We start from the raw sequence: 13,420 nt of genomic DNA on the forward strand, positions 1-13,420 counted from the left end.
AATGGGCACCGACGCAAGCTCGTCAGACCGCGACACATAGGCCTTCAGGTCGGCGATGTGGGCACGGCTGGTTTTTCCCGTCCCAAGTAGCACAAAGTGGGCTATGACGTGGGGGCCCGCGTTGGGCCCGTGAGGGCAGCCCATACGGGCCCCATGCGGGGTTTGCAACACGTACCCAGAGGGGCCCCGCATGGGCTGCCCAATTCTGCCGCTATCGGTCCCAATCTGTATCCGTGTGGGCAGCCCAAATAGGGCTGCCCGCATTCAGCCCAGGTAGACGAATGTGGGCAGCACACCAGAATCATTAATTGGTCCCACATTTGTGCAGGCAATGCCATCCCATTGATCAAGGTTTTAATTTTTAAGTCGATTAATCCCTCCAATACCTGAATTATACAGGCGCGGGATTTGCGAAAGCCAGTCCGTTTTGGGCTGGCCCACGTGCTGCCCTGATGGGTTGAATCTGGCATTTTCGGGGCTGCCCAAATTTCAATAATCAATAGTGAAACATTATGCGCTATTTTTTTCCTTGTATGCGACACTCAGTAACATGAGAGAAATTTATTCCCAACACTACACTAATGTGGGCTGGTCCACATCAACCCCATGTTGGTCTGAATATTTATTTCGGTGGTGCGTGTAGAATAGTAATGCTGCAGGAAACATTTGGAGGTCGTTCAGTGCATACACGTAAAGCGGAACAGTTACTGTTGCATATTTTCTGTCGACACTGAATAATTAACGTAGTTGTTAGAGTAAAAATAAATAGTCTTTATTCATTGCATAGGTATGCTTAGGACAGTTATGTGAAACCTCCAGAAGAGGCAATTAGTAGCCGGTATAACATGATTTACATAAATAAAATGGTGCCTTAAAGATAGGGTGGAGACGTTTCAGAGCGGTAAGCCCGCCTACGGCCAATTTGGGGCCCACTGCGGCATTTCATGGGCCGCCCCAATTGGGCTGATCTTGATTTTACCGCATGGACTACGAATATATATTGCAATTTCCCGCAAGTACCCCAAGAAATACCCGTGTGGGCAGCGTGGCGGTGTGGTCGCTTTTCAGCCCGGCCGCAAACCATACGGGACCTATTCGGTTTTTGCGTAGACAGCCCCAATCGGACTAGCCCGTCATCTATTTGCTTTAGGCCCACATTTGCATCGCATCTGCCCTAAATTTCCCCGCAAGAGACCGATGCGGGCAGAAGTGGGAAGGAGCAATTGCCTGCCCCGCTACGGCCCACGCGGAAATTATCTAGGTTTTTTTGGGCGACCCTATTTGGGGCAGCCCAGGAATTTTCTACATGAATTCCAGATTTTCGTCTGACCTTCCCTCAAGTACCCCTCAAGGGTCCCATGTAGGCAATGTGCAGGCATACCCGTATTTAGCCCCGCCGCGGCCCATGCGGGACCTATTCGGCTTTGGAGCGGGCAGCCCCAATTAGATCAGCCCATGCGTTTCCTACACAAAGCCCAAATTTCATTTGCATCGGTCCTAAAATTTCCCAAGCGGGACCCTTGAGGGCCAGATTTGGGAATATGTACTCAGCCCTTTCCACGCCTATATAATGCCCAAATGAAAAAAACAGGGGCAAGCCCAATTTGGGCTTGCCCGCTTGATGCCTAAAGCGGGCCCTCGTGGGTGTTATTGTGGTTGCCCAAGCCCAACTTGCCCATACGGGCCCCCGGTGGGCCATGGAATGTGTGCTACTTGGGGTAGCGGAATCCTCCAGCAGGTACGCGAGTAGCGACCAGACTTTGACCACTCGGTACGGACCAAGCCACTTAGGAGCAAGCGCGGCTGAGAACCCCTTGCTCGCGTCACTAAGAGCGTGGTTGCGCTTCAGGACAAGATCGCCCACCTGAAATGTCAGGCTGCGGTGCTTGCGGTCGTACTGGACCTTCTGCTGGGCTCTGGCCGTCGCCAAACTCTGTCTTGCTCTACTGAGAGCCCGACACAGCCGGTCCCGAAGCGTTGACGCATAAGCAGAGCATTCTGCTCGCGCCTTCTCATCCTCGAGCTGCTGGCTCTGAACGACGCCTGACATCGGATTCGCCAGCTCCCTTCCGAAATTGAGGAAGGCGGGAGAGAAACCAGTTGAGCGATTCTTAGCTGTTCGAATGGCGAACGCGAACTCACTGAAATGGTCTGCCCAGTCTTTTTGACACTCGGCAAAGGCCGTAAGCATTGGCTTGAGCGTTCTGTTGATCCGCTCGGTCAGATTAGACTGGGGATGGTAGGGTGAAGTGGTGTAGTGCTCGATTCCGAGGGAACGGCAGATATTACCAAACACCCGAGCAGTGAAGTAGGACACATTGTCCGTGATCAGCCGTTCCGGAAAGCCGAAGGGACAGAACACTTTCTGAAGTTTATCCAGCACCGCTCGCGCTGACACTTTTCGAAGAGCATACAACTCGACCCACTTGGAAAAATGATCAACGACTACCATCAAGTAAATGAACCCCTGCTTGCTTCTGGGGAAAGGCCCCATCAAATCGCAGGTGGCCATCTGCCATGGACGCACACTGTCAATCGGTTTCATCATGCCCGGTGGCTTGCCACCCCTTGACTTCACCATTTGACAGACATGGCAGGAGCGCCAATAGCGGAAAATGTCGCGCTTCATGCCGGGCCACGTCACCGATTGACTCAGTTTTGTGAAAACTTTGGAGCCACTCAGGTGACCGGCAAGTGGCTCGTCGTGAGAGAATCGCAACAGAGCGCCTCTCAGACTTTTGGGGATAACCACTTTAAATGGGTCAATGGACTCATCATCTGCGGCTATGTACTTCAGCAGGAGCCCGTCACGGTCCAGCAAATATGAATCCCCGGGGCTCGCCGCGACACACGCTGGCTCTTGCTCCGCTGCGCCCGCTACAGTACAAGTAACGTCACGGCGCTCCGTCTCCCTGAGACCGTCGCTAACCTCGCGACAAAAGGAGTCATTCTGCTGGGCCGTCAGTAGCTCTTTACGGCTGAACACAATTCCAGTCATCCCAGAGGGGAGCCTGTTTTCGTCTCCGCGCAGGTTAGCCGCCAAAACTTCGCTCGCTAGCATCGGCGCATCTGGGGTGCTCACAAAGAGCCTCCCCCGTCGCCCGCTTCGCGAAGTGCTGCTTGCCTGTGTGGCGGAATGGGCAGGCCCGTTTGCGGGCGTCCTCCTCCTGCCGCTCTGCGGCTCATCCGCTGTTTTGCCCTCTCCGCTTGCCGGCGCAAAGGCACCGCTGCCGAGTGGGGCACGGGATAGCGCGTCAGCTACCACGTTCGTGCTCCCCTTCCGATACTGCACCGAAAAGTCGTAATGCTGTATCAGGAGAGCCCAGCGCGCCAGCCGTCCCGCAGGCTCCCGGAGCCGCATAAGCCAGCTGAGCGCGCTGTGGTCTGTCTGCACCAAAAAATGCGTTCCATCAAGGTAGACGTCAAACTTGCGCAGTGCTAACACGATGGCGAGGCATTCCTTGTCAGTAACGGAGTAATTCCTCTCCGCGGGCATCAAAGAAGGACTTGCAAAGGCAACAGGTTGCAGCACGCCATCGAATTCCTGTAGGAGAACGGCTCCTAATCCCAGGTCGCTCGCGTCAGTCTGGACTACGAACTGTCTGGTCAGGTCTGGTAGCCTGAGCTGCGCTGTCTCTGCGATGGCACTAGACATGCAGCGAAAGGATTGCTCTTGCTCAGGCTCCCATCGCCACGCAGCAGTCTTTCCCAAGAGCTTGGTCAAGGACGCCTGCACGCGGGCACAGGACGGGATAAATGACCTATAAAAATTTGCCATTCCCAGAAAACGGCGCAGGCCGCGTACGTCCTTGGGCACAGGAAACTCGAGTATGGCTCGAAGTTTTTCCTGATCCGGCTCAATGGAGCCTTCGCCGAGCGTAAACCCAAGCAACTGAACTCAGGTTCGCGCTATTTGGGCTTTTGCAGGATTCAAAGTCATCCCGGCAGCCCGTACCCTCTCGAGCATGTCGGCAATGTGGCTTAAGTGCTCAACAAAGGTTCGTGAATAAATCAGGATGTCGTCCAGGTAGCACATGGCATGGGACCATTTCGCTTCGCCTAGGACGCGGTCCATCAGCCTCTGAAAAGTCGCAGGACCATTGCAGAGGCCAAAGGGCATGCGCGTGAACTCGAACAGCCCTCTGTGGCACATGAACGTGGTCTTAGGCCGGTCAGTGTCATCCATCTGGACCTGTAGGTAACCTTTGGAGGCATCTAGCGCGGTAAAATACCGCGCACTGCCTAGGCTTCCTACAATTGAGCTGATCATTGGGAGCGGATAGGCATCCTTGCGAGTTAGCGCATTCAGACGGCGATAATCCACACACAAACGATGGCTGCCATCCTTTTTGGGCACCAAAACCACCGGAGACGCCCAGGCGCTGGACGAGCGACGGATAATGTCCGACGATAGCATCTCATCCAACAACCCATCAATCACCTGCCTGTTTGCAAGGCTGACAGGTCTGGGATTGCACTTCAACGGAAGCGCTTCTCCGGTGTCGATCGCGTGGCTCACTAAAGTGGTACAGCCAAGTTGATCGGTAAAGAGCTCCTTGTACTGACGCAAAAGTGCTGTCAACCGAGCCTTCTGTGTCTGATCCAAAGTTACCGCAGAGGCGGCCAGTGGATGGGGTGTGTCGTCGTACCGCGCCGCTCGCTCCCACAGGGGGGTGTGAACGAATAACGCTCGACACAAGGGCAGGGCCCCGATCGCTGAACGTCGCACTCTCCGAACGTCTCGACTGCACAGGCAGATACCGACGCCGGGGGGGCTAATGAACGGCTTCAGCTGGGAAAATGGCCCTTCGCGATAGCCGCCATTCGCAATGTCCACCACGATCCCGGTTTTCAGGAGAAAGTCCCTTCCGAGAATCATGGGCACACTGAGCCCAGGGAGATGAATGAAACGCGTGCGTCTCGCTCGCTCTCCGCATCTGACAGTCAGCCTCGCGGCGCCAGCCGAATGGGCCACGCCTTTCGCAAGGTTAAATGTCTAACGGCAATCCCGCAAGCGCACTGAGTGCTTTTGCAAGTGGGACAACACCTGTTCACTGAAAAAGGAGGCGCTGGCTCCTGTATCCAGTAAGCCGGAAAATCGCGGCCAGCAAGGGTGACCGAAATAAACGGCGCGGGCGCACCACCGAGGCAGTTACCCTGTACGCAGAGGGAATTAGCAAAGCTTGGGCCGGCTGTCTCTTTACAACCGACCCCCGCCACAGTTTTCCTGCCTCGCAGGAGGCCTGCCTACGGGGCATTCTCTTGCTAAGTGTCCCCTCTCTTGGCAACGGAAACAACGCACACCCCCGCGAGCTTGGCCGCGTGGCAAAGGCGCGTCTCCCTGCCTGGGTCCGCTCGCTGCCCCACCGAACAAGGGCCGGTTTTTGCGAGCTTCTCCCTCTGCTGTGCTTTGGGTCGCATGGCGTCCTTCGGCACGCGGGTAAGAAAACTGTGCAGCGCAGGCTGCTCGTCTTCCGTACGAATAAGGATCCAGAGCTCTTTCGCTCAGCTCCCAAGCGTCGTTTCGCCCGCCAACGGCTGCAAAGGCAGTTTGTGCGAGTTCACGCTGGTGGGGAAGGGTCATGGCCCCTCTACATGCGCAGCGTGGCTCAAGGGCCTCGCTTGCCGGCGGTGGCGGGCGATAGGCACGCGCGGCGAGGATGTCGCCTTGAATGCGCTTTGCCTCGGCGGCCAGCTCCTCTAGATCTAGGAATTGGCCGCCGCGCAGGTATGCCGAAAAAGTCGGATGTGCCTGCCTGATCACTCTTTCCACGCGTTCCTCGTTTGAGGCTGTTGGCTCAGCGATTGAGAAAAGGTCTTCCATCGCCCGCAAAAACTCCTGGAGCGACTCGTCCGGGGCCTGTGTGCGGAGCTCCAGCTCTCGCCGCATCCTACGCTCATAGTCAGCGGGCAGGAATTCGCGCATGAATGCTGCACGGAAATCCTCGACAGTGGCTGCTCGGTGTCCGGAAAGCCGGTACCACCTAGCTGCCGTGTCAGTCAGCGCTGCGGGGATGATGCGTGCAAGCACACTCTCATCAGGGAGACCCATAGCTCTCTGGTAATGGGCGAGGGAATCAATGAAATCCCGGGCACTGAGAGGATCATCATAGCCGCGGTACGTCGGCACGGGCAACATGACCGCGGGGTGAGACAGCTTCGGCGCGGCCGCAAGCGCCTCAACAGCCCCTGTTAGCGACTGAATCATCTGGGCAGCGCTTATAAGCAGCGCCTGCGTCCTTTCCTCAGAGGAGGTTTGGGCGGGTTGCACGAACAAAGAAGGCAAACGATCCTCCAGTTCGATGAGCGGCGCGGTCTCCGCAGGGAGTCCGGCCGACGCCTCACCGTTCACCGAGCAGAACTGACTGCTAGATGGGCACGGCTGCTGTTGCGCGTAGCTGCCGGTAGCGGCGGCGTCGCGCGAACTGCTTCCGCCATGGGTGGAAAGCTGATAGAGCGGAGGTACCTGTGTAGCGGTCCCACCACAGGATGGTCCGGAGAAAACTCCAATGGGAGCCGAATGATCAACGTTACTCGCGGCATTGCCGCATAGCCCAATGGGGCCGGCGGCCAGCCACTGTGTTTGGCTGTTCAGAGGAACAGCATCCAACGGATCAAAAGACGCTACAACTGCGTAAGGAGCCGACATATAGCGCGTTTCAGATTCGCTGCCGAGTGCCCCGCAGGGGGCGGCAGACATGGTGCAAGAGCTTGATCGCCAAGGCGACCGGCTCGGCCGATGTGCAGTCCAATTCAAAGAGCCAGGACAATTCACGTTGGGCGCCAGTTGTGGTTTCTACGTGGTCATAGGCCACCAACCATCACGGGTTCGAGCGTCGCGCGAGCCGAAGCCCCAATCAGCCGTAACCACGCGCACACTGAAACACCGCAGCGCGCACTCAACCTCCACCGGGAGGAGAGCACTGCGCTGCAAGGACACAACCCTCCAAGTTCACGAAGGAGACGTTTATTGAAACGCCATCCTCCAGCGGCACACACACACACACACACGCACACACATACAAAATATACAAAACGCACAAGTGACACGGAGTGCGCGCCGCAAGCACGCAAGGGCGTGCTGTGATCTCTCTCTCGCAGTGACCAGATGGTTCCTTTGAGAGAGAGTGGGCAACCACCGTAAGGTACGCCTGTCTCGGATCGTTGGATCACGGTCGACAGGCTCGAGTTGCGCTCTCAGGTACGACCCGGAGCAGACGAACTCGAGTACACACTGGTCTGCGCGGACAAAGGCCGGCAGACAAGAACAGTTGCGTACGCACCTTGCGATGTCTCGGAGGGGTCTCTCTCTGGGCTCCGCTCGGACCGTCGCGCGAGCGCGGCTGTCGAAGCGGTGCCGTGTTCCCGCCAAAAGGCGCCAATGAGAACAGCCACTGGGACGCCAAGGCGGAGCTGTGGCCCGAACGACAGTGACAAGTCGTCCGAGCCCCTCTCCGCCGCCTCAGGCGGGAGAAAGGGAACGAGGAGAACAACTGGGAAGCGGGCGGCGGCCGCGCAAAGGGCACACAATTTATATCTGAAAGTGTTCATTTAGCGATCACAGTTAGAACCGCTTGAAGTTAAGGTTTCCGGCTTCGAAAGCCTGCACGAAGCACCCAAATTACAAGAATTGATGTCTACAAATGTTCGCAATGAGACTGTCGCTCTTGAAGCAACGCTATATGGCTACGAACATTGGTTGCGCAAACGTGGGTACAATCGAAAAAAAATGTTGGGGAAGTTCTGTTAAAAAATTCTGATATAAAAATGCAAGAAAGCCAAATTTCCCGCGTGCATCGATTAGGATTGCTCGCCATCAAAAACATCGACCGACTGTAATTTGGTTTTCACCATTTTTGGAGCGTTATTCCTTAATACTTGTCTAAGGAGATCGAAGTTGAAGGCGCAGAAACACTTGACGGGGCTCTCTACACCGAATATATCATCATCATCATCACCAGCCGAAGTATACCCATTGCAGGGCGCATGCCTATCTCAAATTACTCCGAATAATCCGGTCCTGTCCTAGCTGCATTCACTTGACCCCTGCGAACTTCTTTGTTTTTGCAGACCACTGCTACATTTTGGCTGGCTTCGAATCCAATTTGTCATCCTAAGCACCCATCGGTTATCCCCTTTCGCAATATATGCCCTACCCATGCCCATTTCTTCTTGATGTCCACTAGAATATTGTCACGTAGTGGTGACAAGGTCGACGACACAAATGAAGGGTCGATGATTGCACTGAAGAAACTCTTTATTGGGCTGACTTGCGCCCGCAAAAGAACTAAGCAACTCGGCGGCGGCGATAGCAACAAACGTGCTCGTTGATCGTCGAACAAAGAATGCCCGTCACACTCGCCAACGCTCAATTTAAAGGCTGCTCAGGACATCTAGGTGACGTCGCAAACTGCTACTAGTGCACCCTGGAACATTGTGGAAACATACGCCAGTGATCGGAATCTTCGAGACAGATCTCGGCGCATCTTTCGCGACAAAGAAAATGATAACGCGTCGTATCGCGACAACGAGCCTGAACAAACACGGGATACAGAACCGATACGCGAGCCAGAATCACAGTGCATGCCTCATGCCGGCGGCTGTTAAAAAAAAACAATACAGTTTTGAAGGTTTCCCGGCAATATAATTACCTGAAGTTATTTCTCTGACCTGCACGTTTCCTATCTCTTAATGTTACACGTACCATTTTTGTTCCATGGCCCACTGCGTTGTTCTCAATGTACGTAGAAACCTTTTCATAGCCTCCACCTTTCAGAACCACAGGTGAGTACAGGTAAGATGCAACTGTTGTATACTTTCCTTTTGAGCGATTCCGGTAAGCTGCTGGTCATAATGTGCGAGAACTTGACAAGTCCTCTCCATCCCAAACTTATCCTCAGTGTTATTTCGCATTCATGATCCGGATCTCCGGTTACTGCTTCTCCTAAGAGACATACAACCTACCACTTCCAGTGCTTCCCTACATATTGCAAAACTGCTGTTCCTTCCTGAGGTTGTTGAACATTATTTTAGCCTTCTGCATATTGATTTTCAAGCCTTCATTTCCGCTTTTCCTGTCAAGGTCATCAATCATTCTTTGCCGTAAATCTCCTGAGCTACTTTGCAACGCAGTCATCAGCGAATAGCAGATTAATTGTTCTCGATCGACCCCTTAACTGTCGGGGTTGATCCTGAGTCAAATGTTTTTTTTTTCGTTTTTTTTGTAATCAATTATTGCTATGTGTAAGGACTGGATATATTTCGAGCATTTTTCTACCACCTGCTTGATGGTATGGATATGATAAATAGCAGAGTACCCTTTCCGAAAACCTGCTCGATCTTCTGCTTGACTTAAGTATAAGGTTGTACTGATTCTGTTAGCGATCTCGTTAGTAAATACCTTATACGTAACAGATAGTAAGCTGAGTGGTCTGTAATTTTTAAAGTCCTTAGCGTTTCCTTTCTTGTGAATTAAGATAATGTTAACGTTCTTCCGCGATTGCGATACCGTCGATGACAGGCATTGCGTATGCAGGGTGGCCAGTATTCTAGCACATCTTTCGTCCATCAAGAAATTTTTAGTTACCTGATCCTCCCCAGCTGCGTTCTCGCATTTCCTATTTCGGAAAGCTTTCTTAACCTTGTGTGACGTCTGACTGTTTTTCACTGCTGCTAATCTCATTATTGTCCTTACTATTTCAACATAGGTATCGATCAGTACGGAACTCCTCAGCTACTTTGACTCCCTTGTCAATATTCGTAATGCCATTGCTAGCCTTGTCCCTTAAAGCATGCATCTCAATTTTGCCTATGCCTAATTTGCTCTCTGCCCCTTTCTTTAGAGCATTCTCAATTTTCCTTATGTTGTAAGTTTTATGTCGGCAACTTTACACGTATCTATTAATTTTGATATATCTGCGAGTTCTATCCTGTTTTGTTGGATGCTTTCATACTTTGGGGTTTCTTAAGGAATTCGTTCGTTTCCTTAGATAGTTCCCCGATATCCTCTGTAACCATCCCATCGCCTACTTTTTTTTTCGAAGAGTTTGCCACAATGCATAAGTTGAGAAAGGGGGAATGGGATGCAGGAGATAGAAAGTTAAAAGAAGGAATGAAGTCCAGTTGCGCTTATGTATTCGAGAAGGTTTGCAGTATAGCGATTGTCGATTGTCCATTTCTCATAATCACTATCGCGATTCCACCGCAGGCCCACCTTCATAATTATCCGTTGCCTAATGTGAGTCGTTGATGGACACGTCCACAACAAGTGATGCACATCGCAGACGTCAGGTGGAGTGTCACAGTGACGGCACCTGTCAGTCACTGGTAGATCTTTTTCCCGCCATCGATGTCGAACAGATGGGGTCAGAGCCACTTCTGCCCGGATCCGGCGCACTCTCACCTCCTCCTGCCGAGTAAGACTACGAGGGAGAGGGTGCGAACACGGAGGAATGAGAGCGCGTGTTCGCTGGCGCAGAACTTGCGAATCGGAAACGTGGGACAGGAACGGATCTGGGGGAAGAGGGGAAGGTGGTGGATCGCCTGAGGTGTTTATATGCGTCATAGCATCCGCTTGAATATTATGTGGATCGCGAGCATGGCCACGAATCCAGTGTATGCACACAGGACATGGGTACTTTGAACAAAGCAAATGTATGGACTGTGTTATTTGGAATGTGCGTCGAACGGCCTTAAGCTGTTTGAGGGCAGTGAGAGAGTCAGTGTAAAGATGAACTGCATTGAATGTAGGAACTGGTGGAAGGGAATATATGGCATTGTAAATTCCTTGAAGTTCCAGTGCCAGAGGGGTGCACGCATCCGCGGTATATGTCACGTGAGTGTTGAGATGCGGATGACAGGGACTATACACAGAACTCCTCGCTCTACAGTATGTGATGCATCGCTTTATAATATGCACGCTTCAGGCAGATGTGCGGATGATACCGACGGGGAAGCAGTGGGGCGATTGTCCATGAGCTGGCAGCACGACCATGGAGGTAGTGTCTTTAAATGATGTAGTTGTAAAGACTTTGCGAGCTCTGTTTGCCATCCGCTGATCAACGAGTTCAGTGAGCGTATTTAGCTGGGCATACTCCTGAAGTACTGGTATGGGTGTTAGGCGGGGAAGATATGTTATTGCACGCATACCTCATGATTGATGGCCTCAAGGGATCCCCACTGTCTGCGGGTGAGACGTTGAAACTGTGCCTGGAAGATTATACGCGGCTGGAGGACAGAGCGAACAAGCTGGTGGGCCGTGTGAGCACGCGTGCCGCCAGAGCGCATAGCTATGCGACAAATGAGACCTAGAGTAGCGTGAGCGGTCTTACAGATGGCTGTCAGCCACGGGGTGCCAGTACCAGAGGAATGAAGAAGACCAAGAATGCGAACGGTTTGTACCTGAGGAATTGGGGTATTATCTATCATAAAATTTATAGTGGGAGCTTTCCGTAAGCCAGCTTTATTTCCAATGCGAATGAAACAGTATTTTGTATGCGAAAGAGCTAGGCCCAAAGGACGGAGGCGAAATGTCAATACATCCAGCGCATGCTCAAGGGTCGCCTGATGGACAGACGTATCTGGGTGATAGCACCATAAGGTTATATCATCGGCATATGCAAGCACGCGTATAGAAGGGATGGCCTCTAGGGCTCGAACAAGTGGAATGAAGGCCGCATTAAATGATGTAGGGGCGAGAACGGAGCCCCGGGGCACTCCTCTGTTTCAGGGGATGTGACCAAAGGGCTTTCCATGGACACGCACACTGAATGTTCTATTTGTTAAAAAGGCGTGAATGGCGAGGAGAAACGTGTGAGGAAGACCAAGAGTTTGTAGGGAGGCAAGAATGGCTGAGTGAAGGATGTTATCACATGCCTTCGTTATATCTGTAGCGATCACAGTTCTAACAAAATGACTGTGCGGAGAGTGGTGAAGCACGTCAGCAGCCAAAGTACCAAGACCGTCCTCCGTTCCTATTTGCGGGCGGAAGCCAATTTGGGATTCTGGATAACAATCATGGGATTCCAACCACCACGATAAGCGAGTGGCGAGAATATTTTCGAAAAAGCTTGCAGATTGTTGGCGTCAGGGAAATTGGACGAAGGGCCGAGAGAGATACTGGAGGATGACCTGACTTCGGTATTGGAACAATAGAATGCTTCCACTTGTCCGACATGACACCAGAATGCCACACGTCATTGAATGCATCAAGCAGGGCCTGCAAAGCAGTCGCTTCCTAGTTGCGGAATAAGGAATTAGGTATGCCGTCGTGCCCGGAGGCCAGCAGCTCTGCCATGGTTAGGTCAGAAGCAATCGCATCGGGGGGTTTGGTAACCGGTAAGCAATGTGGAGACGTTGAGGTTGAATCATAGTGGGGAAACAATTGTCTGGCCGCCTGTTTTGGAAATGTGTCCTCATCTACATTCATCGCAAGGCGAATGCTCTCTGTGTAATCAGACACTTGAGAAGAGCGCTCCATGGCGTGAAACACTCTCCAAAGTTGTCGATTACTCTGCTTGGAGTACAGGCGCTAACACCATGAAGCCCAACGTTGCCTTCCTAGACGCTTTTCATACCGCCTCGCACGCGCGGTAGCCCGGTGAAGAGCGGGAATAGCCGATGGGTCATCGGGGTTACGAGCAGCATAATGATCTGCCTGGCGACGCAGAGCCCAAAAATTCAGGAGGTGGATGTCCGGCTTTGGCTCGTCTTCATCTACAATGGTGGTAATCGTGTGGGACGCAAGAACAGCAGAGAAAATAGACAATGCTGATGATGGGGTGAAATCAGATAAGCGATTGTCTGCGCGTACAGTCCTGTGATGTTATTCGTACGCTACGGCGTATTCTACGTATCCGCGAAGGAGTAAAAGAGATAAAGAAAGGACTGTGATCACTACTCCAGATATCTGGTTCAACAGCCCAACGAGGGCTATCGGGGCCTAACCACCAAGTCAAATCAGGTGAATAAGGCCCACCTCGTGGACATGTAGATGTATGCGGGTGGCTTAAAAGATGAAAAGAATTATCTGAAAAGCTTCCCTGGATGTATGCACCCATGGGAGAATACGATGGGTAACCCCACGAGGTATGTGCGCCGTTGAAGTCCCCACCGACTAGAATAGAGATACCTGAGTAGGTAGAAAACAGAAAACGAACCCATCCAAGATTAGGAGATGCGGAACCAGGACGGCCATAAAAGGAAACTAGTATAAGTGGCGCGCGTACAGGCTTAACTAGGAGTGCTACCACCTCTTGGCGTGTGTTATACCACCGTGAAAGGTCGCTTGCTTTGTGGGGGAACTGAAGTGTGAATATAAATTGCAGATTTACCTGGGCTGAGGGAAGACGTGATACAACGGCTATCAGGAATGGAAGATGAATGGTAAGCGCAGAATCCTGAAAGGCGAGGAAGTGAGTTA

General features: G+C 52.5%; 1 protein-coding gene across 1 annotated transcript; it reads right to left on the minus strand.

Annotated features, from left to right (window-relative positions):
• Positions 1 to 5,200: 5,200 nt before the first annotated feature.
• Positions 5,201 to 6,208, minus strand: LOC146187847 (uncharacterized). The gene has a single exon (XM_084604934.1). It carries the CDS (start codon positions 6,206 to 6,208, stop codon positions 5,201 to 5,203), a length of 1,008 nt encoding a protein of 335 aa, XP_084461060.1.
• Positions 6,209 to 13,420: the final 7,212 nt, after the last annotated feature.

Source organism: Amblyomma maculatum, chromosome 5 (assembly GCF_055883805.1).
Source record: "Amblyomma maculatum isolate TAMU_Amacu chromosome 5, ASM5588380v1, whole genome shotgun sequence".
In the NCBI taxonomy this organism is placed as follows: Eukaryota; Metazoa; Arthropoda; class Arachnida; order Ixodida; family Ixodidae; genus Amblyomma; species Amblyomma maculatum.